We start from the raw sequence: 27,098 nt of genomic DNA, 5'->3' as shown, positions 1-27,098 counted from the left end.
TCTGAGTATGACTGCGAACTAACCGCCAGGTAAACAATGAGCGTCAATTTCCACCAAGGCAGCATTCGTTCATATCAGAGAGCTCTTTAAAACCTCAGGATAAAGAGTCAAACAATGCAAAACTGCAAAACAGGAGGACTGGTCACACTCTCACTTCTAACTAAATCAGGTACAGTTCTTGGAATCCAATAACTTTACAAACACTGAACTGCATCCTTTTATCACATACTCGACAGTGTGCCTTTGAGGCTATTGACGACTATAACAAAAGGTTACATTCAGCAGCTGCTTTTTGTGGTGCTGTGTAATCCCTAAGAACAATGTTTGACCCAATTCATTAAAATCACAGAGGTTAAAACAGTGTAATAAAGCACTTCTTGGTGTACAAGAATACAATACAAGAGTTTAGTTCAAAAACATGCCTCATTACAAGTTATTAAGAAAAAAATCTATTTTGCTTATTGATAAAGACATGTAAACATGAATATTGTAATAAGATGTGCTGGTAGTTCTTCATACATTTTCTTTATTGATTAAGCCATAAAAGTTGAATTTCCTGAAACAGAAACTGTATTTTTTTTTTGCAGCTTTCATTTTTTGTGGCATATTGAGACACCATTTTTTTTCATGTCTCTAGTAGAGAATCTCTAAATATAGACAGGATTTATTTCCTCCTTACTAGAAAATATTTCATCTAAAAAAATCCATTGGTATACTCTACAATGAACAGTCGAGTAACAGTGAACCAGATTTCTTCCCCTTTAAATAAAACATGTATTTCACATCTTTAGGTCAACCTAAAAAACACATTATAAAGCAAAAAATGACTACTACAAATATTTTAAAACTGCATCAATCATCAAACTGTGTATTGGCTCTTCCTGGCCAATGTACATATTTTTTGTACTTAAATTCGAGATGAGCCTTCCTGCCATAATTATTTATTTATTTATTATTTTATCGAGAGCAGAGCTGACTTCACCAAATTTGTGTGAGGAAAGTTTTCATTTTTGTTACCTTTTCTGATTTTTTATTTGTTTTTGTTTTTTTTCCCCTCCAGACCATTATCAAATGTGATATTTGTTGAAGGGTTAATTCTCTAGTAAGTCTCAAGGTGTAACAGAGTGTGTATGCCGCAGCGGATAAAGAACCTGATGAAGTCCAACCTTGGACACAACACATTGTTCGTTATTGATTTAATTCAAAGAACCATGTAAAATAAAAGCATTGTAAATATTGTATCACATACTCTACAGTGTGCCTTTGATCACTTTTATGGCCAGTTGCTCATTGAACATGTGAGACCCTCTTTTTTTCGGATACAAGAGGAATGGCTCATGAACTAACTGTCTGGGACACTGAAAGCATTAAAGGGTGCACCGATGTAAAATTCTAAGGATGTTACTGCACTTTCAAACGCCTTGCCTCCCAGGTTTTACAGATATGTTTTTCAAAGAAGACAAAATTATTGACATTTGACACTGTTAGTCATCTTATCTTACCGATCTGTGCAGCAACAATAATTAAAATTGCACTTTTCACATGTATCCGTTAGAGAATGTAGATTCTTCTGAGATTTCAAATATCTGCCAAAATTTTCAAACCATGCATTTTTCACAACAGACAGGTTAAAACATCAACTAAAAAGAAAAGCCCTCAAAAGTCACAAACAGAGCAACTTTGCTGTATCTACATCAGCCTTGATGTTATCTGTGGAAAGTCTTGTTCTCTCTTTATGGCCTGAATATCTTGACATGTTCTAAAATAGTTTCTTTTTACATACAGTTTTATTTTAAAACACCTAAGACAGAGTCAACTAACACTGAGTCTTTTTCCTCCCAGTAATATGTTCCACACTGAAGAGTGTTGTCAGAACCAGGAAATGATTGGTTTATTCGCCAATTGGAAAAAAGAACCTGCAAAATCATCTGCTTTCAGTCACCAGCCCATTTCTCAGTACATCTCTAATTTTTGTATTTTCTGCAATCAAACAAGAGCCGAAACAATGATTAACAACCTCAACTGGTTGCCAGCTGATCAGTGGATCAACATTAATAAAATTAAAAACTACATCCAGATTACTTTAGTTTAGTTAAAACTCACTTGTTTTTAAACTTTAATCTTGTGTGTGCAGGACATCCTATTTGGAATAACACTGCACCAGCTTGAGGCATGGACAGGAAAGGTTGCACACAGTTTGAAGCTAGGTAAGAACACATGTGGTATTTGCACTCGGCCGAGGCCACCAAACAACTGCATAAACACACAAAGGCCCCTCCACTGATCTTCTCCCCATGTTCAGTTCACTGAACTTTAGGTCTGATAATACGAGGTTCAAGTCCAACACGCAGTGGTGGAAAATATTTACTCATCCACTGATACAACAACATTATCATAGCTTCCTTTCCCACAAAGTGGAAAATCTGCACCCAATATCCGACTTGTTTAACGCTCGCCAAAATATAAGCTAGGGAAATCTTTATTCTTTATTCAAGCATCTCTCAGATAAGCATGTCCTAGTCTGGGTCTGAAAAAAGGACCCTTCCAAACAGCTAAAAGACAAAGGGGGAGAAAAAAAAGAATCTAATCGGATCCATTGAATGATGGCACTTACGATGAGGACGGGGTTAGAATATCCTGCAGTGGAGTGGTGTGTTCCCATTACCGCATCTCTCCATCTCTGAAAATGGCTTCATTAACAGGGCTCACAGCCGAGAGCTCCCTAGCCGAGCCCATGAACGCGCAGTAGCCCGAGGGTCTGTTGGAATGGCTGAGGTGAAGTCCATTAACACCCGACAGCTTGTTTTTTTGACCGCTAAATAAAATGGGGCGTTTTTTTTTTCTTCTTTTTTTTCCTTGTCTCGCTTTAAAAATAGCCTTTAGCTCAAGAGCTTGGGAGCAAAGAAAACTTTGCTCAAAGCACAGAATTATATGGAAAATGGTGACATAAAACCAGGTGAAGCTATAAAGTGCAGTGATGTGGTTTCTTTTTGTTATTCACCTGACATCACTGGCTGGAGAATTACTGATCAATGTGGCTGCCACTAAGGGCCTCATTAAAACAAAATGGAGGCTAATGCGGTAGAGAAATATTGAAAATAGAGCACCTTAATGGGTGACATAATGCACCTAACAATGCTGAGGGGGAGTGGATGTGATAAGCTGAGCTGCTGTATTCACCAGATCCTCTTCTGACAAACATGAATCCATATCTCACATAACCTCTCCTGACACATTTCCTGATCTCTGAAGCAACCAGAGCTGGCCAACTGTGAGCCCCATGACTTAGTGCTTACTTTCCCAGCACTTAAGCTCCAGTCATATGGCACCTGATGAAACGCTACACCCCGGTCACCATTATTGGTCTGGATACAGGAGCCCGTGGAAAGTATCAGATTCCTGCCTCGGGGAGGGGATATGCACCTTGGAAACATGGTCCCATCTCCAACATCTAGCCTGTCAAAATCCACACCTCTTTCTGTCTCACTTCCATTCACCAAAACAACACCACAGAGCAGCTAGATTTAATCTGCCTCATCGCCCAGTTGTCATGCCCCCCCCCCCGTTCTTCATCTCCATCCTTAATGTTACGGCAAAGCTGCTAAAACGTTATACTATGCCTTTCATTTGATTTAAAAGTCCCTTTAATATGATGCCACAAAAACTGGTGGAGTGGCCAGAGTTTTCACCACATTGTTGTCGCTTTCCCGGATCTTGCTGCGCACTGCCGGTGAGCTGGCAGGAAGAGAAAAAGAAATGCAAGCTTGGAAGAAGAAGCTAAACTAAAATGAATTTTCTAAGACATGATGAAAAGTTTAGTTTATACAAGCTTTGAGAGAATGAGAGCAAGCATAACTTTCGAGTAGATAACAGGAAGGCTAAGGAGAGTACAGCTAAGTCTGTCACAATAAGCAATAACTCAACTGATCAAATGATAAATTAAAACCAGCCCAATAATTTCCATTTTCATGACTGTTTTTCTTGAGTGTCTTTCTATCAAAGACTGGATGACAAAAAGTTTAAGTCTGGTGCATTGATCTCAACTAGTCCATGTTTGTTTACAGAGATTTCAGTATCCATTTTTTGTGTTGTTTGATTTATTCATTTTGGATGATTAAAATATCTTCCAGTTCCAATGTTGAATTTTCATTGGAAATTAAACTGTATTGACCTTTGACAGGGTGTGCGTGTATTAACATGCCATTACCATTACGCTACTTGAAATTGATCTCAAAATAACAACATCACTATTTATCACAATTGTGACAGACCTAAGCACAGCAAAGTTGCTTTGTTATTTTATTCTTTTGACTTTTTAACTACTGTCATGAAGAATGCTGGATTTCCAGTTAAGGAGCTGCGTCCTCCAGCATCTGCACACAGAGATTGTTGATCTAGCAATCAAAACTGAAATAATCACAACGATTAGACACCAAAGACAGTTTAACAAGTCAACTCAGCAACCGCTGTAATGATAAATCATATTTCAGAAATACACACACGCAATGTGAGAATGCCTTTGCTGCTAACGCAAATAATTAATGAGCACTCACAGCATGAAGGCTACGGGGGAAAAAAATATTCTAAATGCAAATTTTCTTACAGCTCCTGAATCGGCTAAAATCTGTAACAGCAGGTCAAAGCTTTACGAGAAACCAGATCATCAGAAAATGGCAACAGGATTCTGAACAGAGCATCTCTGATTAACAACATGAAAAATTGTAGACTTTATTTTTCAATTAAATTTAATCACACAATATAACACCTTCCTGTTTTATGCCTTAGTGTAAATATCAATATAACATCTTAATTGCATTTTTACTTAAAGTTGTGATTAGTTGCTCCAGCTCTAAAATGTACCCTTTGCTCATCTGCTGAAGGAAGCTCACAATGACTGAAAACTACTTTGCTCTCTGGTGCCACAATGGCAGTGCATATTTCTCCTTCTCCAGAGAGCAACAGTTATGCCACGCTGTACTCTGGCCCATAGTATGGAGTATCTGTGAGTCACTGGCCTGCGTAATTCAGTCTAGGGAATTATGACAGTGGAAAATCATTTCCCTGGGCCACGGATAGGAGGCCACAGCTAATCGTTCAGTAATCTGATCTGCCCGCATACTGCGGCGTTCAGCCTCGCCGTTAGCCTGGCCAGCCGGTCACACATGTGGACACCCCCCTTAGTGCCTGCCAACTGTCTAGTGGAGACTAGCACCATTCAAAAAAAAAAAAAAAAGACAACTCTCCAGGTTTTCCTGAGGATTACAGATGCTATCGGATCATTGGCTAATACTGGGTTTTGCTGAGCTGTTTGAAATGTATTTACTCCTCTGCACCCCTCACGACTGTTAAGCCCGTGCTCAGGAACTGAAATACAAGCTGCTTCACAGGGAACAATATTACAGCCTGCCTCTTGCATTCTGGTAGATTAATCCAAGAGTTTGATTTTTAATGAGGAAACATCTGAGTTTGTCTGACAAACAGCGGGATATTTTGGGAGAGCTTCCAGTTGTAGATACTACTATCTAGCAGAGCAAGTAGTGTTGTAGTAGTATATGAATACGGCCCATCGGAGAGGAGTAGCGAGGCACAAAGCCGCGCTTATACCCAGCAGAGAAGACGGAGGAGGGGGTTCAAGTTTTGGAAAGATGCCTGGCTTTAGCCACACTCTGTAGAGAGGTCTGCTCCCCACACACTGAGAGTGCCTACAAGGGGCAGTGACATGGAAAAATACAAGAGCTGGCATGTTGTGGGCCCTGTAGCTCCCAACAATTACTCTGCTTAGCATTAAATGTGATGGTAGAATTACTGCACCTGCACGCGATTAAACTGACATCCTGATGTGGAGATAACAATGACAGGCTTTTTTTTTTAATCATTATTCTGCTTCCCTTTCAGCTGCAACAAAACATCAATTTCTTTACAAGCCTATAGAGTTTGACAACCTGTATGTTTAGGTAAGACGGTGCAACTCAATTGCATCACATCGCGGGTCTGTCCAAGTAAAGAACATGCCGATATATGATCGAATGCTTGCAGCAGCAGCAGTGGCAGCCTTCATCAACTAATAGCGCCAGACCACAGCATGCTTGGCAGCCAGAGGGTGCAGTCAGATGGAGGTTTAGAACGACCAGACAAACAGTTGGCACGAATAAACAGACCACAACTTGAGATTCGGCTCTCTGCAAATTTGACAAACGAATGACAGTAATCTCCAAATGGAATAAGCCCACACGGCCCCCCCTCCCTCCCACTCAATCGCCTCCAGCCCCAACACTAACAAATACAGGGAGGAGCATGTGATATACGACACATGGCTGGAGGATAACAATAATGTGAAACACTGATCAAATAATAAATCTTATGAAACCAGAGGGACGAGCACGTTGCGGTTGCAAAAATTTGCTCTGCAGCTGAGGGCAAAAATGCAGGGAAAAGTCCTTGTGACTTTGCCAAATACATTTTGAGTGCGAGTCATTCTTCCTCAGTAATCTCTTACTCACTTGGGTGCGCGCGTTTGCATGCGCATACACCCCCAAGGCAAAAGATTTCAAGCAGGTCTGGACGGCCCTTTTTTTCCCCTCCTACAGAGCAGAGTCAAGTGTTTGTAGTGTTTAACAGATGCAGCTCTAAGCGGAGGCAAACATTTGCTCCTATTTTAGACCACAAAAAAAGCCATGCTGCAGATATTTATCAACCTGTAGAGACACAGACATAAAGAGATTGCAATAAACATATTAAAACTGGATTTTTTTTTTTTTTTGAGAAACACTACTTTAAAAAAAAAGAAAATGAAAAACTCATGAAGGGGAATTATGTCCTAAAAACAGCATTTATGTCTTATTTTGCCTTGCTCATATACAGGGAATTTAACTCAATCATTCTAAGTAACAAATGTGTGAAAGTTCTCAAAGTTCATAATTCATCTATAAGATTATTCAGCAGCACAGAGTTGGTCTTCAGGTACACTGTAGTTCACGTTTTTCCAGGAGTAATCAGATAGTTTGTTCAATCTTGTACTAATAGAAATTAGAGATACACCAATCAGTCTGCTTTTTCTTTTATATTTTTAGTGTATGTATTTATAACTAATGTCTCTTATAAATGAAACGGAAATCAGAAATTCCTTGTCTTGTATCCCCACACAATCCTAGATAATAAATCAGGTTCTGAAAAATCTGACACTTTGCTTTCTATTCATTAAATGCCTCAAAACTAACAACTGGAGGCATTTTCGGTTAATGAATACATTAATCAACCCCGTGTGACCTGATGCAGCCGAGACCCGATGAAGATTAGAGACACATGCTCTCATGCTTGTAATTCCTTCCTTTTCTGCGGGATCGAAACCTCAAAAAATCCGGAGCACATTCTTCTCCCATTTATTTATCAGTTTTAAAAAAAAATCTATATATGGTATCGGGAAACTCGAATCAATGCATCTCCACAAAAAAGAAAAAAAAATTTGATATGTGAGCAAATTTTAGCTCTAATCCTGTTTCTTTTTTACTTTCATTAAATGCATTAAAAACTTCGGTATTTTTAGTCAATAAAAGCATCCACCACCAACAATACCGCAATATCTGTCTATTTATTTATTTTTCTGTGTGGTAAAAACAAGAACTATCTCATGTCACATAATCTACAGGATATTTTTTTTTTCTCCTTGTAGATGTCACAATCCTTAGAAGAAGAAAACCAATTGATTTATAAACGATGCTGTTCTACAACGCAAACAAGCAAACACAAATTTGAAAGGCAATACTGCAAATTAATGATTATCTTTAAGTGTTGGACTGTATGATCTTAGTATTATTTGGGAGTTATGATAATCCTTTGAATTAAATATTGTGTTCTGACATAAGACCTTGTTAAAAATGCAGCCAACATCCCTTCTGTTATCATAGTTGATAATTGAGCCAAGTCCTCCAGATCAATCCCAGCCTAATGGAAAGTTACAGCACTCATTGCATTCCTTTTCTAATCTTTTGTCCACCTCTTTCATTTGCAGGCTAACTGGATGTTAATATGAACACAAAGCAGTTTCTCCACCTATATGGTTATACTATGTCTCGGATTCCTAGCACTAACTTGAGTCGAGCAGATAACGCTGTACAGGTCCAGGCTGCAACAAAGTTGCAAAAACAAGTTGCTCGGGTGTCGCTTTGCTTTGCTTTGCCTTGCCCGGGCTGCACTACGGGGACTCGACTCCATAGAGGAATTCCGACGATAAATCACAGAGCACAGCAGCCGGACACGCAGCTCTATCCCGGGGCACAGACACTTCGACTCGACGAAAGCGTCAACAATAACGCTAGCTTCCACCGGATCACGCTGCCCGTCGAGGCAAACCGAAAGCCGCGCCGAGCCTCCACCGTGCCGCCGGGGCTTTGTGTTTGCAGCCGGGAGAGTCGGGCCGAAAAAAGCTGGCCTCATCTCCGTCTGCGCCAGACACGAGCCCCGGCCTCTGAGACCGAGCGGCGGAGCTTCTCCGTGCTGTAGCAGCCAAACAGGAGCAACCCCGATAGGGCTCATCTTGTGTGTCGATGTACTCACCTTGTTTAAGTAGATTTTACTCCGGGCGGGAGCTGGCTTGGTTGAATACGGCTTTAGAGAACGCTGGGAGCAGGACGTCGCTTCGGTTCGCTGTCGGCTGTGTTGTGGAAGCGGCACAGTGGCGATCTCGGCCGGGAGAGATCGGGAAATGTGAGAAAGCCCCAGTCTTTCTGCAGCTCTGAGCACCGGCAGTAGCCCATAACTGTCTTCAGGAGGCGCCAGCGCGGCACATTTTTCCTTTCATATGCGCATGCAAGCACACTGAAGTCCTCAGGAGCATTGGCTTATCTGCATCCGCTCCTCGTCTCTGCTCACATTATTGGGGCCTGGACGTGGTGTGTGTCCTACTATTGTGGGAAAGCATTTATCGTAAATGAATGCTGGAATTACCCCAAACGGGTTTTTTTTTTTTTTGCTTTGCTTTTTTTTTTTTTACATTTGTGTTTCTCTTGAAAGTGCGTTAATATACAGACTAAGTCAGGGGCGCCACCAGAAAGTTTCAAAGGGGGCTACCAATACTTTGTATGTCAGCAAAATATTTATAAAGCTAGTTTATCGATGTAACTTTATATCTGTTATTTTGTTTGTTTGTTTATTTGTTTTTGTTTGTTTTGTTTTCACAATGTGCTTTTTTGCAAGCAGACTATAATTTGTAAACAAAGTCATGCGAGGTGATGACCATTGGTGCGGGAGAGAGCACAAACCTGGAAAAAACATAAATTCTGGACGTACTACTGCCTAATTTCTGTTGTCCACATTTGTGCTGTAATTACAACTGCATTGCCATGTTGAATGTCAAGAGCAGCTCATTGAGTGCAGGTTTTGCAATGTGATATATCTAATGTTGGAACAGTGCCAGCAAATGTGTTCTGCTAGCTGAATGAGAGGAGATGCTCTGCCTGCCCTGACCCACAACATGCTGGCAGCAGCATCGCTAAGCAGAAAACCAAGGATGAGGTACGATTTCAGCACAACCAGGTCATGCGGTAGCAGTGCTAGCAACACTGAAGGGCTCCTTTTTCACCATAGTTTTATTTTTCTTGTCGATGGTTCAGTGTGTATTCACTGCATACCGCACCAGAGTTTATTTGGAAGCGGACCGAGACCACCTCAGAAAGTGGGTTTTGGTCCATTTTCATAAGGTTAGAATGAATGTCATTTAATTACAATGAACAGTGCTTTTATTCAGCTGAAAGTTTATGTTCATGACTGCAGAATATTAATTCACAGTATAGGTGACAGTTAAAGGGTCGGAAACAATGACAGAGAATATTCTGATTCAAAAAGAGAAAAGAAAAAAATACCCTTTTTTTTCTTCAAGTCATAGCAACTTTCCTATGAACAGAAACAAAAATGGCATGATTATTTTTGGACGTAAAGAGGAACAAGCAAGAGTCAGTGCACAGTTGCAGTTATTACAGCTACTACTTAACAGGCCCAAACCCTGTGTCTTCATAAGTCTGCCTGAAAAGTCAATCGGACAGCTGCAGCTGATCCAGAACACTGCCCCAGTTCTAAGGTCCTTACACTGGCTCCCTGTGGCTCGGAAAATAGACTTTAAAATCACTGAATGGTTTATGACCAAAATACAATAAAGACCTGTTGTCATTGTATTGTCATTCCAGATAACTCAGGCCTTCTTATTCAAGTCTAATCTGCATCCCCAGAATCAGAGCTATACACAAAGAAGGTCCAATATTCTGGAACAAACTAAAAAAAAACTGCAAAATTGCTGAACCCTGAATTCCTCTAAATAGCAGCTACTTACAATTTATCGCTCTTCCTTATTTTGGTACTGTAATGTAATGATTTTTTTTGGTTTGTACATGGTCTAATGTTTTTATAGATCAAGCCCCATTGCTGAAATGAGTTATATAAATAAACCTCATTTACAGAAGATGAACACAAGGTTCTAACATACCTAAACAACAAACCTTGTGACTAAAGAGGAGTGTGTTTTTCATTATGAAGAGATTAAATCCCAGACAAAGTCTTCCTTGAAAATAGCTCTGGTTGTCTCATCCATGTCACATGACACTTTGGAGAGCATCACATGACTTTTGGAGAAGGCAATTCCCAGGACCTTTCTTTTGGTGCCATGATAAAATGAGACCAAAATTGTTTTTCTATTTATTCTGTGTCATTATAGTGTTATTACAGTAAAACCGACAGTTGTCAAGTCTCTTTTGCAAACTATTTTGACAGAGAGAAGACTTTGACAGCTCTCTGGGCTTGTATCTAATAATCTCTGCCCCTTGACTCGACAACCTTCCTCTAAACTTAAGTAAACCTCCAGGATTTAATGCCCTGCGGCTGTAATCTTTGACATCATTTGTCCCTCTAATCTGAGGTTTACACAATAAAGACACTCTGACCTGAATTAAGCCAAGTGGACGGATCAATGGCAAGTGGATGGATATATTAAAAATAGACGACATTACCTCTGAGGGATCTGTGAATCCATCTCTTCCTCTTCATCTTCATCTCTTGTCACTTGCATGAAAGTTGAATCAATAGTTTCATGATGAAAGAAAGGAAAAAGAAGCCTCAAATGATATGTGAAATTGTACAACAGGATGTTAGTTTTGGCTTTGCTAAATGTATTTCTCCTGTATTTACCTAACAGTAACCCATTAAAATTACGTAAAATATATACTTGTAATATTGCAACTGAAAAACAATGTAATCATATGGTGAGAATAACTTTCACGTTCTTTGTCTAAGTAAACTGTTGTGTCAATGTGAATTACTCCTGTCATGTTATATTTTAGTTATTTGTGTTTGTTGTGAAATGTTTATTTGACTAACGCAACAACATATACCAATAAATTGTTTATTAAGATGTTAACATGTGAGTGCTAAACTATAAGTTGAGAAAAGCATTTAAAACTAGCCCGATTTCTCTCTAATATCTAAAGTTAGCTAATATAACTTGTCTCCAATGGACAGCTTGTCATTTTTATCTGTTAATTCTGCTGCAATGTTGTACACTATCAGACAAAGAAGAGGTCTAATAAAAAAATAAGCTCCTATGAACACACTGCTCTGATAATGTAGCAGAAGGTTTTTCTCTCACTCATTTGTTCTCTCTTTTTCAAAATACAAATATGCAGACAGACAGATAGGAAAAATTATTAGAATTAGTCATCTCTCCTATTTGTATTACATTTTTATAACAATGGATACGGTTACGTTTATAAATTCGTGCTTATAAAAATTGACATGTAATGTGATTTTAATTCAACGTTTCAAATAGCCATATTTGTACAATTCTTTTGGAACCAGAGCGACACCTGAAGGTAATGTCAGGTACTGTGATTTCTTTAGCTTTGAGCTGTTAGCTGTGAAGTTTGGCTTACACTTTCCAAAATGGCGACCTCCCTAGGCTCTAACACCTACAACAGACAGAACTGGGAAGACGCGGTATGTTCAATCAATGTCATGTTTTTCTACAACAGTGAGTAGGAATGAATGAAATATGTAGCAGCCAAAACTCAACACTTAGTAGCTCTTAAAACCACCTCAGTTTGAGTATTAGTTTTCGCTAGCCATTGTCGGCTAGCTATTGTAGCGTGGCTGCTATCATGTTTAGCATCTATCTGTATGTCGCGCGGTTGGCTGCTATGTGAATGTTAACTGAATAGAGATGAAAACGAGTCACTTGTCTCAGTGATAAACAAGCAAAGCAATAACTTCCCAGATCGATCTCTAAAGAAATATCTTGGGAATTCATATGAACGCGGGCTGTATTAGAGCTAGCTACTTAAGCTAAAAAGGTTAGTGCTAAGAGGCTGACAGGGCTAAAATAACCGCAATCCGGTAAAATCTTACATTCAGAAATTGTATTTGAAATAATGACCTCACAACTTTGCAGTGGTATTACAATTTAGTTAGATGAATTAATAATTTAAACATAGAAATGTAAATATAATATCCGCGTGGCCCTCAGAGGGAAATACCTAAGCTAACAGTTTGGCTTTAGCACCAACTTTTCAGAAAAAGCAGCTAAGCAAGATCTAGAGTTTAAGTCTGTTAAAGCCAGTTTAGGGCATAAAACACAACAACACCCTGTTTCCCGCTTGTTGCAGTACTCGATACAGCAGTAAATACGTTGTTTACGACCAGGTGTTTGATATCTTAGTTTTTTTAAAAACACCAGACTATTAAGGGTGTAACTTTAGAATATGTAGTTGACGTTTTAAATCACTAGAGCCGCTTATATTTAGATGTTTGACTGATGGTGTGAAATGGATGGATTAAATCCTGGTCATGTTCAGCTGCAAGCACTTTGACTGAAACAGCATCCTTCAACAGATGGCAAAGTGGGAGAGAGCTTGAATCAGGACTCGTTCTGTTCACACATTTGAATACGCCTCAATACTGAAGCAAAAAAAATGAGCTCGAGAGTATTTACAAAGTATGAATAGATCAACAGGTGCAACGTACACATTAATTCTAGCTTTGCTAAAGACAGAATCCTGGTCCATAGTAGAGATAAAGATAGAAAATGTGGTTGTTTTCTTGCACAAAGAAGATCCACTGTGATTGTTCTGTTACAGGATTTCCCAATTCTGTGCCAGACATGTTTAGGGGAAAATCCTTACATCCGTATGGTAAGATTTTATGTTCTGGATGTTGCGCTAACTGAACTCATGCTTATAGCTCTAGAGGTGTAAACATGTTTGTGCTTCATTTTACAGACCAAGGAGAAATATGGAAAAGAATGCAAGGTATGTTTTGCAACTCTGACCTTGTATTACACTATGTAAGGAGACATTTTCATAAACCAACATTCGGATTGTAAGAACATGCCTGAGGTTTTCATTTTCGACCATCAGATCTGTGCTCGGCCCTTCACCGTGTTCAGATGGTGCCCAGGCACACGGATGCGTTTTAAGAAGACGGAGGTCTGTCAGACCTGCAGTAAAATGAAGAACGTTTGTCAGACATGCCTTCTTGACCTGGAGTATGGTGAGTTTTTGATTATCTGCTCTAAGTTTGACCAGTGTGACATGCTTTACACAAAATAAGCTGGTTTTAACCCTTCTGTTTTATCTTGTGGCTGGCAGGTTTGCCTATCCAGGTCAGAGACACTGGCCTCACTGTTAAAGACGAGATTCCCAGATCTGATGTGAACAAAGAATACTACACACAGAACATGGAGAGAGAGGTAGCCTTGCAAAATAACTGCTCTTTAAAACAAGTTTTTATAAATGCAGTAATTATAAAAAAGCAAAAATATAAAAGCAAACATTCTGACACTTTGGAGTATCTGTTCAGTAATGATTTTCCTGTTACTGTAATTTGTCAAAATTGCTTTATTCTACAATTTATCATTTGTTTTGCTGACTTTTCAGTTTCCAGTGATTGATTCTGTTTAAATATGTGTTTACAGATAGCCAATTCTGATGGCACCCGACCAGTAGGCCAGCTTGGTAAGGCTCCAAGCTCCAGTGATATGTTGCTCAAATTGGCCCGAACTACACCGTATTACAAGAGGAACCGGCCTCACATTTGCTCCTTCTGGGTAAAGGGGGAGTGTAAGAGAGGAGAAGAGTGTCCCTACAGGTGGGCTTTATGGCATAATCTTATGTTTTTCTTTTTTTTTTTTTTTTTGGACTAAAATAGCCAAAACAATCTTTTCTTCAGGTAGCATGTTTTTAAACATTTCAAAAGTTCAAACTAATACAGACAGGGAGACATTTGTTTAGCATTTGTTGACCTAGGGGCTTGCATGACCTTCCTGAAGACATAAGAATAAATTGAAGCATTGTAGTATTTTCTAAATAAAATAACATGCATTTATTGCTTTACTTTTTTCTCTAGATCTGTATTTCTTAGTCAATTTGAAACTAGTCTTTTGATTTATTTTGTTATACAAATAACTTTTATTTCTATATTTTCACTTTATAATAGTGCTATTCACATTTTTAGTTGGTCTTTTTATAGCAATCCTATGTTGATTATTTTCAACCATGTTCACTTATAAAATGATCAGCATAGATAAGTACACTACTTTTATCATCTACATTATCACTTTTAAGTAATTTTTGTACATTTTTTTTGTTTTATTTTTAACTTGATCACTCATTTGAGCGATCTGTGTCCTGTTTTGTTTATAAGATTTTTTGTTGTGTTAGCATTGTATATAAGGTTTAATATAAATGTTTTTTTGTTTTTTTTGTTGTGTGTAGTGTTCAGTCTGACATTTATTTTCTATCTTTGTGGTACATTGTTTTGTTTTGTTTTTTTTCACCTGCAGGCACGAGAAGCCTACAGATCCCGATGACCCTCTGGCTGACCAGAACATTAAAGATCGTTACTACGGCATCAATGACCCAGTTGCTGACAAGTTATTGAAGCGGGCTTCAACTATGCCCCGACTGGACCCACCAGAGGACAAGTCCATTAGCACTCTTTACATAGGCGGCCTGGGAGATACAGTAACAGACGGAGATCTCAAGTGAGTATTTTATTGCAAGCGCTGTTGCAACTTCAAATAGTGGATTTTATATTCATAGACTTTAGCTTATATTGTCTTTTGTTAAGCAAACTGTTTCTTTATCACTACAGGGGTCACTTCTACCAATTTGGAGAAATTCGCACCATTACTATAGTCCAAAGGCAGCAGTGTGCCTTCATCCAATTCGCTACTCGGCAGGCAGCAGAGATGGCTGCAGAAAAGTCCTTTAACAAACTAATCATTAACGGACGGAGGCTCACTGTCAAGTGGGGAAGGTAAGTCGCTTCTGAACTCCCGTGCAGCCGCACCAAGCAGAGCCACTTTGAGGGATGGGCTATAATGTGCTTGTTAAATGCCAGGTGCTTTTCAAGGAGAATGAGTGCAGGAGCCTAAGCTAATCCCGACATTGCTGTTACAAGTGTCAGTAAATTGGTAACTACAGGGCTGTTAAAAGGTGACTATTACTGACGCAGTGAGAGTTGGCTGGAGACAAAGATTGTCTATGGCGAATGCTGCTTTCAGCTGCCACGCTGTGTTTAATAAAAGGGCGTCTAATGCAGATGGTGTGACTCTTTAGGTCTCAGGCAGCCAGAGGGAAGGACGGCGTAAAGGAGGGAGTGAGTGAAATGGGAACCAGACTGGATCCTGTGCCTGGCCTACCTGGAGGTGAGTGCAGCCACCGGAAGAATTTGAATACATACGTACGATTCAAACGATTACTTGTGATGAATCGATTATTTAAGTAATCGTCCACTAATTTAGTAATAAATGAATCATTAAAGTATACAAACTCTAAAAAAGGCCATTTGCTGAAAAAGCAACATAGTCAGAGCAGTAACTAAGTAAAAACTACAAAAATATGCAAATTTTGTAATTGAGATGAAAAATAAAACCTTTGTCGGTAAATATGTTCTACCCAGAACAAGTGGCACAGGTTCTGCTTTATCTGGTTCAAATTCTGTAAAAAATAAAAATCTTAATCATTTTTCCCTTTGAGATTGTCAAGTTAATCCAAAAATACTCATTAGATTTGCCCATCACTGTATTAATAAATCAAGCAAAAAGGGCTGAAATTTTCACATTGATGGTAGAAGTATTTATTTAGCTTCAGATGCATCCTTTGCTAGCATACGCCTGTAGAAGGTTGTTTTACAGCGTTTTGGGCATCTTGTTTAAATAAGGAGTTTTTTTATTTGGATCTTTTAATACATTTCTAATATTGTACAAAATGTGGCAATTTTCTTTCCAGATTAATCATTAACACTCAATTACTGAAGTAATCGTTAGATATAGTCCTAATACATGTAGACCGTGACAGCCCTTGTTTCCCCTCTTTCTATCAGCACTTCCTCCACCACCAGCTCTCGATGAAGAGGTTCCAGCAAACTACTTCAACCTAGACCCAAGCTCCTCACCTGCCATCATGAACATTGCTTTACCGCCACCTCCAGGCATAAACCCCCCTCCACCAGGTAGAAAAAGTTCATGAATGGTTTTGCTGACGCAGAGTGAATGCAGATGGCTAAGATGGTGAACTGTTTATTCTTCTTCAGGTTATGGCCCTCCGATGTTTCACCCCATGGGTCCCATGGCCCCACCTGTCCCCCCTCCCATGACAATGAGACCCCCTGGTACAATCCATTACCCGTCCCAGGATCCCCAGCGCATGGGTGCCCACTCGGCACACGGCTCACGCCACACCGAATAGCTGCGAGAGAGGAGTGACGTTAGGCTGTGATTAGATTTCTCTGGCTTTCTCATGTCAAACCTGGTTGGTTGTGTGCATGTTCAAGGCTTCTATGGGCCAGAGGACTGCTTCCAAAAAAACCCCACGCTGCACAGGAATTGGTTATCTCCTGTTAATACAACCTACAGAGTTGCAAATGAATTCTGTGCCACGAGAAGTGACAGTCAGAGTTTAACTCAATGACTCTGGTCGTACTAGGGAATATTAACTAATAGCAAACAGTTAAAAGAGCCTCTGGGCATGAGGCCGATATGACCAGGACCACATGGAACTATTGTACATATAAGAACTTAGTCTTTGGAGTAAATTTGTTTCTGTCTGTTAGCTTTTTTTTCACCTGGAGTTGAGAAGCATTTTTAAATCTGTTCATTTTCATTTAGTTTGAGTTATTTTATTTTTTTTTTATTGGACACCATCTCAATTTTGAACATCATAATGACTTTATTGTAAAATTTTCTTTATATATTTTCACTTCTCATTAAAATGACACCCTTGTCAATAATTATCTTCTCGTACATTTATTACTACATGTTTATGACTATTCACAGAATTAAATTCACAAAGTAAAAACAAGCGAGGACAGATGGGTTTTGATGAGTTAAAAATATGTTGGGATCACTTCATACAGTACCTTGCAAAAGTATTCATTTCGGTTGAACATGTTTACATTTTGTCAGAACCTTGAACTTTATTGTAATGCAATTTTTATACACCAACACAACACTTCATATGTGTGAGATGGAAGGAAGTTGATAAATGGTTTTAAGCTCTTTTTACAAATAAAATCTGAAAAATGGAGCATGTGTTTCTGATCGACCACCTTGTAGTGCAATGACAGAAACTAGCTTTGCACATCTTGATACTGATACTTTGCCTACTCTTTCTAGCTCAGTCAAAGTAGCTGGAAACTATCTGCAGATGGCAATATTTAAATTTTACCACAGAGTGTCGACTAGATTCAGGCCTGAGCATTGACTGGACTGTTATACCCACATGAATACGCTTTAATCTAAACCATTAAAGCTAAATATTCAGGATCTATCTGGTTTCTATATCCCAGATAAAAATAGCTTTATCTCAGCATGGGATTAGTGGTTAGGTTTCCACCAAAAATAGCTTTTTGACTAGGTGAAAAAATATTCCATGCCTGATCTGACCAGAGCATGTTCCTCCACACGTTTCTTATGTATTCTTGGCTTCTTTAGCTCCCCTTCCTGCTGGTCTTCTTTAAAGACCAGGCCAGATGTGCAGTGCATGACCTATAGTTATACCGTGAATAGTTTCTTCCACCTGAGCCATCACCTCTGCAGCCCTTCCAGAGTCACTATGAGACTCCTTGCTGCTTCCCAGAATTGTACTTCTCTCTTATGGCCTGTTGGGTTAGGTAGACGGCCGTGTCTTGATAGATCACCTCTTACATTTTCAGAAGGTGGGTTGATCAGAGCTTTGTTGGACGTACAAAAACTTGGGATTTAGTTTCACAAACTGTCCCTAATGGAGGTGAATACTTCTGCAAGGCATTGTGAACCTGTGATTCTGCACATCATTGCCTGCCTCTGTATGCTCACAACACTCATTAGTAGCAAAGCACTATTATGCTGGAGTCTTATTTTTTTTTCCAACTTCTCCTTTCGATTGTTGCAATCAACAGAGGGACCGTTTGAAGGAGAGAGGGTTTGTGCTTCAGGTTTTATCTCATAAAGTCACTCTCATAGCTCATTAGATTCAGGGCTGTAGTCTATCCCCCATCCTCTTGGCGCTCTGTTGAAGTTTGGCCGTCGACACATACGGTCTAGGGCGACGCCGGGAAGCTTCTGGGGCTCCACGGCCTCAAAGCCAATAAGTGGGATGACTCTCTTGCTGGCCATTGTGCCGCCAAATGGCATCGGAGTTCTGTTAAATGGGTGGGGGGAAAAAAGAGGGTTATATCAAGTAGCTCTCCTTGATGTAACAGGGAAAATCTTTTACATGACACATGATATGCACTGCTTCAGACAAGGTTTTTATTTCTTTTTTAAACCCACCAGGGTTTAACACTATTAAAACTGGGTGTGCCCTGAACTCAACCTCTCTTCCCAATGATTAGAGTTCAGCTTTAAGACGCTGTAATTTCATAATAATCTTATAAATGTAAGAGGATCTCTCCACAGGGGGGTCCTTACAGGCGGACTGAATCAGTTTGACTGACAGCGTTTCTTTCAGTTTGTCTCGCCTGCCGGCCTCATCTCCCCATCTGCCATGACTTCACATTTGCTCTGTCTTGCACGTATGTCATGTGAAAGACGACTCCCTGTTCATGTGCTATATGTCTTATTGGGTCAAGAAAGCTTGTAGGCCCCTCTCCCCTCCTTCCTGTGGATCATCTGTCAAGGCCCAGAGATGAAAATAACCATCATGCTGCCACAGTCCAAGGAGCTGAAAGCCAGATACTGGATTCATTTTCAACCTGTGGAAACATGGACCGGAGCCAGGGGAACAGATGATAATGGATCTCTTTGGTTAGGTCATCTGTGGGTCTATTTGGAGATAGAAGGGCCTCAGCATCCATGCTTAAAAACTTATGTGTTTGATTCACTTGCAGAGACCTATCAGGTGATGGAGGAAAGGATTTACCTGTTGAAGCACCTGTAGTTAGCAGGCTGTAGTCTCTGTGGGGGTTGTGGCAGCTGGGTGTTGAGCGTATTCAGAAGCTCCTCGCTGCCTCCCAAAGCTTCCCTCCATGGGGAGCAGTAGGATTTGGGGATTACCGTTGTGTTGAACTTCTCATGTGGAATTTCCTTTAGGGGCCCAGAGTAGCCTTGCCAAGAAAAAACGTGATAGCAATGAAGCAGGATCCAACCCAAAGCAAAGTTAAGGATGTGTTTGAGTAATTCTCAGTACTTTCCAGTTGAGAAACTGTTCAATTAAATTCAACCCCCTCCCTCTGAATAAAAATAACATGCTGTTTTGAAGCGCATAGGGATAGAAATTTACATACAAATCTCTCTGATGTCACTCCTGTCAGCAATAGGAATGACAGTAATGAGATCTCAGTGTGAATCCCTGATAACAAACGGAGCTTAGTTGCTCATCAGTCAGACTGGAAGCAGTGCTTTCTGCCAGGCCAAATATACAACAGCCCTCAGCAAAGATGCTCACAAGATAATTGCTTTCCACAAACTGCCAGCTCCCCTGGCTCTGATTATAATAAAACAAATTAATGTGCTGGGAGTGCGATTGGAAAGGTGAGTTCTGGCATATCCTGGTGCAACTGTGTCCATGCATTCCTCAAGCGCTGGCAATGCTGAAAGCCAGTCTGAGCTTGTGGCAGTCCTTTCTTCGCAGTGTATTACCATTTACCTGGAGCCAGGACATTGGGATTGCCCTTCTTTGCTACAGTCTTCTGAAGGTTCATGACCAGGCTGTGCTTACCGGGGATGGAGAAAACCTGGTTCTCTTTTCCTCCCTGCGGCACGGAGACTGACTGCAGGGGGGGACTGAGTTCAAGATGAGCCTGCAGGATACACACTGATTAAGGTTCCTTTAAATGTATCTAGCCCTCAAATGGCAATACAAGACCGGCTTTATACTTTGACTGTGACAGTGATGCTATTCTGCCTGAGACAGCAATTGTGGGAAAGCTTATCAAAAGTTTAATTTCGGGAATACAGTCTAATGTGTATTTGTATGATTTTTGTATTATTTGAATAATTGATTGGAACATAGCTAAAAAAAAAAAAATCGGCTTTGTTAATAATAAGCTACCAAACAACATTTAGAGCTACATGGGATAAAGCAATGCAAAGTAGTTTGCAATTGTGAAGTAAAAGGAAAATAACACATGATTTTCACTCCAGTGCAAGCCACACTTCTGAAGATTTGAGCAGATTCTCTATTGGATTTATGTCCGGACTTGACTGGACTAAACTAACACACGGTTAAGCTTTGATCTAATCATTTTCAGGCAAACCTCTACCCTTAAATCATTTGCAGCCTCTTGCTTCCACCCATTTTCCATCAACTCTGATCAGCTTCACTGTCCCTACTGTGACAAAAAATACCCACAGTGTGACGTAGCCATCACCATGGTGGGGGTGATGGACAGACTTAGTTTTCTACCATAAATAGCATTTTGACCACAATGTTCAATTTTGGTCTAATTTGACCGGAGTACTGGGGCTCGCTGTGTCCTGACGTAGCGAGCTACAAGCTGAGAAAGGAGTAATGGTTTTCTCCTGAGCCATGCATCAGCTCTATTCTATACTGTTCACTGGTTTCATCATACTTAACTTTAAATGGGTGGAGATTTGGAGAAACACATCTTCCACTTGAATTTTGAAATTCAAGTCAAATTCAAAACTGGTCACATAGTGTATAGAACAAGAAATCTACCAAAAAATATAAAAATGTTTTTGAAATAATGGCAAGGCAACTTTATTTATACCTTACCTCTTGGCCGAAGGGAGCTCAAAATCTTTACACTGAGGCAGGTGACTAGTCAAGGGCAGAGCTAGATTTTAGATGGCAATCTGTTAGGAGACTGTGTGGAGAAGATGTAGTCTATATAAAAAGGAATTAATTGAATGGGTTCAGTTGTGGATAGTGTAGACTGGATAATGGTGAAAAGAAGGACAAATGTAAGTGTAAATAATGTAGAAAATACTGAGATATTCCTGCCCTGAATGCATCATTTATACTGAATGAGTCAGAATTTAGCAAGCATTGGCTTCTCCCTGCTTCTTTTCAAGCTGAATAAGAAAGTTTTATTTTATGTTTGACTATTATTTCTATTTTATATATTTCTTAAATTTTTCTCTGTGTAAAGGAAATACATATTTTAGCCATTCTTTTAGTCTTCTTTCTCCTCTCCCACAAAGACCAGATTTATGGAGTAAACGACTAACTTAAAATTGTTTTATTCTGAGCAAAAAGACTGAAAACTATGTGTTATTTTTCTCTCAAATCACAATAATAATGCTCTTTGTGTAGTTTATCACATTTACTCTCAGGAAAAAAAAGTATTCTTTAGCATTTTACAATGTGTCTGTTCTTTTCTAGTTCTTACATTGGGATTATAAGGTCCATTGGCAACGTTCTCTAATGTAAACTTCTCGGCTCTCCTCTGTCTCTCCTGAAACATGCGAGAGCCTCGATTGGAGGAAAGGTTCAGCTCTTCCATCATCACGTCCTTTGGTACACTGATCTTCTTCCCCAGGTTCAGACCTGTCAGAAGGGAACACAGTAGTAAGTGATTCACTGACTCATTCGGTGTGTGAAATACATACATTAATTTATTTGTAGCTCTTAGGTTGCCCCAAATAAATAGAAATGATCATGTTCAGAGTAATCTGTAATGTGTTTTCCCCTAAACCAACACTGAACTCAAACAGTAAGTGGGCACATAACTCTTAACAACAAGCATGGTATATTTTAAACTTCATCTAATGGTCCATCCATCCCTCATGTATCAGAATTAATTCTTTGGCTAAGGTGAACATGTGCTTTTCAAAATTAAATCTATGGTAGTTAATGTAAATCTATGTCTTTATTGTTGCCTTTTATAAAGAGTTTTCCTGTTAATCCTTTGTCCATATGATAATTGTAATGCATTATTTGTTATGGGGCTGAAAACTAATGGTTTTAAGTTTAGTCATGCTCTATTTGTGCCTCCAGATTCCTTCAGTGTTTTACTTATAGCCATTGTACAGTAATACATATGTAGAAATCCTGTTCATTTTTTTTGATTCATGTTTTTGTATCATTATTTATTTATTCACTCATATGTTGAAGATTCCCTGTCCACAGATTTTTTTTTACTACTCAATAAGCCATGTGAGTAGTATATTTTTTTGCCACTTCCTTTCTCGGAGGGTGTTGCTTGTCTTATGAGCAAAACTGTTTTTTTTTTTAAGTTACAAATCAAACGACAGGATTAAAAATGCTTTTTTTTTCTGCTGTCTGAAATCATTTAAAGCTTTGAAAAAGTCAGACTTTTCTCATATCACCAGTACTTCCAAATTTAAATTCATAAATTTGAATCAGCTTTAACTCCAATAATTTACAAAGGGAAGGAAAGCAGAAAGGAAAAAAAAGAAAAGAAAAAAAAAAGACACTTGGCAAGTCATGAAGTCCCAAGTGCTCTTCTTGTGTCTGTCACCATGAAACAGCTGAGCGGGACTGATATTTAAAAGCTAAAGCGTTTGTGCCGTCACTAAGTATCCATGCAGTTTTTGCTCAGGGGGTCCCTTCTTAGGTTGTATTGCGGCATGATGGATGGCCTGAAATAGCCTGGAGATGATGTCAAGTGGTGTGCAATGTTTGTTGTGCTCCAGAGTTAAATGGGAAACTAGGCATATAAATAGGATCTTTGGATGAAATACTTGTGTCAGAGCAGATGGTCCTTTTTACTCGCTCATGATAAGTGTTGGGCGAAGTCTGGGCCCATGCCACCCTAGAGGAGCTGCCTTTGATCAGCCTGTGTGTAATTCAGCAGTGGGAGTCACGTTTTGCTGAGTTTAGGAGAATAATTTTCAAAGCCTTACAAGCGGACGGGACGGGAGTAGCAAGCAGCCAGCTGGGATAGTCCCAGCTGGCTATCCACACATTACCACTCCAAGGATTTCAGAGTATCAGTGTCCACTTGTTTCCAAGAAGACAAGCTACACACTTTGATGTTTGGTTCAGTTGCACCTGACACACCCAGCTGTGATCTCACTTTATGTCTGGCCGAACACAGAGTTAAATAAATTGTAGCCTTTTTAGTGTTAGGTTGTTGTATGTGCTCACAGGCAGCTGTGCTTCAAGTCCCTCGTTACGTGCACTGAAAGTGTTGACCTGTTCAGTTTTGGTTTTTTAGATTTTTTTTTTTTTTTTACTTTTGAATTAGCGATGATCATAGGCAGTTCAGTCTCTATAAAAAATAAGTAATTTTCCATTAATTAAGCTCCAGTAGCAACATCATCTTAGCCAGCTATGATGTACAGCCATGTATCCTCAGTTGGGAAAGTTTTTAAACTGCATAACATATTTCTACTGACCTGATGTGGACATAAGGTCTTAAAAAGTTGTTTGAGCTGCAACAGAGAGAGGACTTCTTTGTGTTTGTGTGCTTCTGCTGCTCTCCTGGCCATATTGTCCCAAAACCCAACAGTGAACATAAACCCCTTGTGTCGCTCCTTTAAGTTCTTACCTCCTCTGGCCTCCTGAGACAGAGCTTTGGCTTGCAACATCCTCTGCCTGGTCAAGCCATCCACTCCGGAATGCATCTCCAATGGTTTTCCCTTAATCATGATCAGCTATATAATAAATATTCATTTGTTTATTTACGTATTTTGAACATGATAGAAGTACAAAATCACACATGAACAAAGAACGCAAAAGACATATTTTTCTACCACAATAAGCCGAACATGCTCGGAAAGGAGAAGGAAGACGTAAGAAACTTATGAATTCCTACTCCTTAAACTCATACTATATTTTCAGATGGACCCTCATTAATAAATTGAATAATAAAAAAATAAAAATAAACATAGGTTAATTAATTTTCCATTTTTCCAGTGTTTACATATGTCTAAATATATATATATATATATAGATATATATATATATATATATGTGTGTAGGTATGTATCTAAATATATTTCTATATGTAAATATATATCTATATAAATATATATATATATACATATATATATATGTAAATATATATATATATATATATATATATATAAATACTCATATGCCTCAATTCACATACACACATTGGTACTAATTACTATATCCTGTAAAAATGACCTCCTTATATTTCCTTTTAAATTGTATTAAATTTTTGACTTTGTTTTAACTCCTCATTTAAATTGTTCCATGATTTTACACCATGAATTGAAATACAAAAGCTCCTTCTTGTGTGCATGTTACAAATCCTTAAGTTTGAGGAACCCCTTAAATTATAACCTCCTTCTCTTACAAAAACATGGTCTGCATGTGCTCAGGTAACAGTTTATTTGATGCCTTAAACATAATTATATATATATGTATATACATACCCACACAAATTAAAATGTTTAAAATGGAATTTGTGTTACATAAATAATGAGTAATAGAGCAAATCTTTTTAACAGTTTCAAGAAGAATGACATTGTTGGTGCTAAAAACTTGCCTCTGGTATGAAGTTAAATGTCAGTTTTAATTTTATTTAATGACATATGCATGTTGTTAGCTATCATCTCTCTGATCAGATAGCGTCAAAAATTACACATGGTGTCCCTTGCTACAGTACACTCTGTGAAGTCTAATCGTGTCTCATGTCAAAGCGTATAAATGATTAGAAAGTCTTTATTTCCAGCCTTACCCGTGTTTCCTTCTCGTTTTCTTCTGGTTTTGTTCCTCGCCCCACTACGGGTCTGGGATGCTTCTCCTCTCAACTCGGACACTCCTCAACCCTGAAGGAACAGACTGTATAAAACTCATCTCAGGATGCCTCTGGCGCTTACCTCACTGGGTTTATTTTAGCAGATAGCTAAGGCTGTAAGGACAAAATGAGGGGGTGTTTTTGTGGGGTTATAAAAAGGTGATTAGGGGGTGGGGGCAAGTGCAAAGATTTACATCCTGACCTCGGGCTGCTTTGATTGTAAAAACCGGATCTCCTCTGTGCGCGTGCTTGTGTGAGTTTGCAGCAGTTGTCCGGACCCTATCAAAGGAAGGCCAAGCATCTCGCATGCCCACTGCAAACAGATGCAAACAAACAGACAAGTATTTTTGTGGAGGGACCTTTGAAACTGATGAAGTAGCTATCATCATCATCTTCATCATTGTTGTGTTTTCTTGTTTAGGACCAGAAGTTGAACTAAGCAGCAGGTTGGTCCTCCATTTTCTGACCTTTCCTACCGTGAGTTATTGGGATTACGCAGCTCTCAGTTGTTCAGTGGGTGTCAAGCAGCAGAACAGGCCACTATGTAACAAATGCAGATTAACTCCAAGTTTGCTTTAGCTTCACCTTTTAAGTAATGACTTTTACATTTGGTTGCCTTGTTTAACTCAAGTGAGGTTTTTTTTCATCACATTGTATTTTCTCACAAATTGATTCCCTGAACTCAACAGAAGCCTTGTGGGGGAAAAAAAACAACTTTGTCTTTATCTCTGCTGAGATTGGAAATTGATTTTGTCCTTCCCTACCTCTATCTCCCAGTGGGAAGCCTCCTGGCCTTGGAAAGTAAATGTTAAGTCATCCTCAGTCACAAACGTTCATCTGCTGATGCACAAACGAGGCAGAGAGGCGGCTGCTCTTTAATGGTTTATTAAGGAGAATTGTTTAGTAGGGAAAGCATTTTGACAAAGAACATTCCAGCTTCTGTGCAGCTCTGCCTTTGACTGAACCAGTCACTTCCTCTTCAGCTTATTCAGACTCATTGTTTAGCAGTTCGTGACACATGGAGTTATTGTGTTCACGACAAATCACTGTTGAATTTTCAATGTCTGAGAAAACGACTTCTTAGAAGGACAGTGAGGGGATAGTCAGAGGAAAATAAAACACACATTCTTCCAATCACTGCAAGGGTTCCAATGCATTTATAAGGCTCTAGAAAGCAAAGTATTTGATAAAATATTAATTGAAAACATTGGTGTCACCAATGTTACTGCCTGAGGTTACTGACCTCAGGCGTCATAAATTGGGCATATAAAAATTTCGTTCCCATTCCTGATAAATTTGTGAAGCCTTAAAATAAATTAACATTTTATTGTAATGATATAATCCCACACTGACTTTATTTTTTGACTAACACAGGAAGAAATCAACACTTAAAATTAGCTGTTTTGAACAAAATCACTGACTCCGTTCTAAATTGAACATTCAATACATGCTATTAAGAAATTAACTTTGATGTCTAGCATGCCGCTATTCTTTACACCTTCAATTATGATTTCATTAGGCCTTAATAATTGCCAATACTAACACAAAGTAACACTTAAACAAAATAGGACGAGTTGCTTCAAAAGATATTTCCTTCTGTATTTATAAACTAAAATATTTATGATCACATTCTAGCTAGATATTGCATGGGGCCTCAGTGAAGCATGGGATAACCAAGATGATCTTTACTGACGGCGATGAGTGCCGGCTTTATAGACATTCCCATGCCAGTCATGCTAAATATGACAGAGGAGGTTCCCTATTTCCCCGAATGAGGGGCAGCTTACTGACAGCCTCTAACAGACATGTAGCTTGACCATCGCGCTGCACGCTATAAAAAGGTACTTTGTTGACACTGGAGCCAACATAGCTCTTGGAACGCAATTGGCAGAAACTCAAGGTTGACGTTTGGAGTAACTGCGGAGACAGCACCAAAAAAAATAACC

The 27,098-nt window shown here is 39.2% G+C and overlaps 3 protein-coding genes across 5 annotated transcripts in view; 1 reads left to right on the top strand and 2 right to left on the bottom strand.

The window, feature by feature from the left end:
- The window catches only part of LOC122837601 (bifunctional heparan sulfate N-deacetylase/N-sulfotransferase 1-like), a 69,112-nt gene extending 57,655 nt beyond the window's left edge, over positions 1–11,457 (bottom strand). Inside the window, exon 1 of the mRNA XM_044128049.1 lies at positions 8,554–11,457. The gene's annotated coding sequence lies outside the window, so the exon portion shown is untranslated. The remainder of the gene's footprint in view (positions 1–8,553) is intronic.
- Positions 11,458–11,830: 373 nt separating this feature from the next.
- On the top strand, positions 11,831–17,265 carry rbm22 (RNA binding motif protein 22). Its single transcript, XM_044128045.1, has 11 exons — positions 11,831–11,976; positions 13,113–13,166; positions 13,254–13,283; positions 13,392–13,524; positions 13,623–13,723; positions 13,949–14,121; positions 14,816–15,016; positions 15,127–15,291; positions 15,594–15,682; positions 16,360–16,488; positions 16,570–17,265. Exons 1-11 carry the CDS (start codon positions 11,923–11,925, stop codon positions 16,722–16,724), a joined length of 1,284 nt encoding a protein of 427 aa, XP_043983980.1. The 5' UTR covers positions 11,831–11,922; the 3' UTR covers positions 16,725–17,265.
- A 3-nt stretch (positions 17,266–17,268) lies between these two features.
- Positions 17,269–25,249, bottom strand: LOC122837600 (myozenin-2-like). Of its 3 annotated transcripts, XM_044128047.1 has the most exons (7): positions 25,093–25,249; positions 23,932–24,037; positions 21,808–21,965; positions 20,103–20,256; positions 19,377–19,560; positions 19,210–19,279; positions 18,455–18,656 (listed from the first exon to the last, which is right to left on the bottom strand). In XM_044128047.1, exons 2-7 carry the CDS (start codon positions 24,029–24,031, stop codon positions 18,594–18,596), a joined length of 729 nt encoding a protein of 242 aa, XP_043983982.1. In that variant the 5' UTR covers positions 24,032–24,037; positions 25,093–25,249; the 3' UTR covers positions 18,455–18,593. The 3 variants fall into 3 exon arrangements, with proteins under 3 accessions (XP_043983981.1, XP_043983983.1, XP_043983982.1); XM_044128046.1 differs by lacking the exon at positions 19,210–19,279 and having other exon boundaries at positions 17,269–18,656; XM_044128048.1 differs by lacking the exon at positions 19,210–19,279 and having other exon boundaries at positions 17,269–18,656; positions 20,175–20,256.
- Positions 25,250–27,098: the final 1,849 nt, after the last annotated feature.

This window comes from Gambusia affinis, linkage group LG09 (assembly GCF_019740435.1).
Source record: "Gambusia affinis linkage group LG09, SWU_Gaff_1.0, whole genome shotgun sequence".
NCBI lineage: Eukaryota > Metazoa > Chordata > Actinopteri > Cyprinodontiformes > Poeciliidae > Gambusia > Gambusia affinis.
Note: the sequence above shows the minus strand (reverse complement) of the source record. Positions and strands in the feature narration are given on the sequence as shown.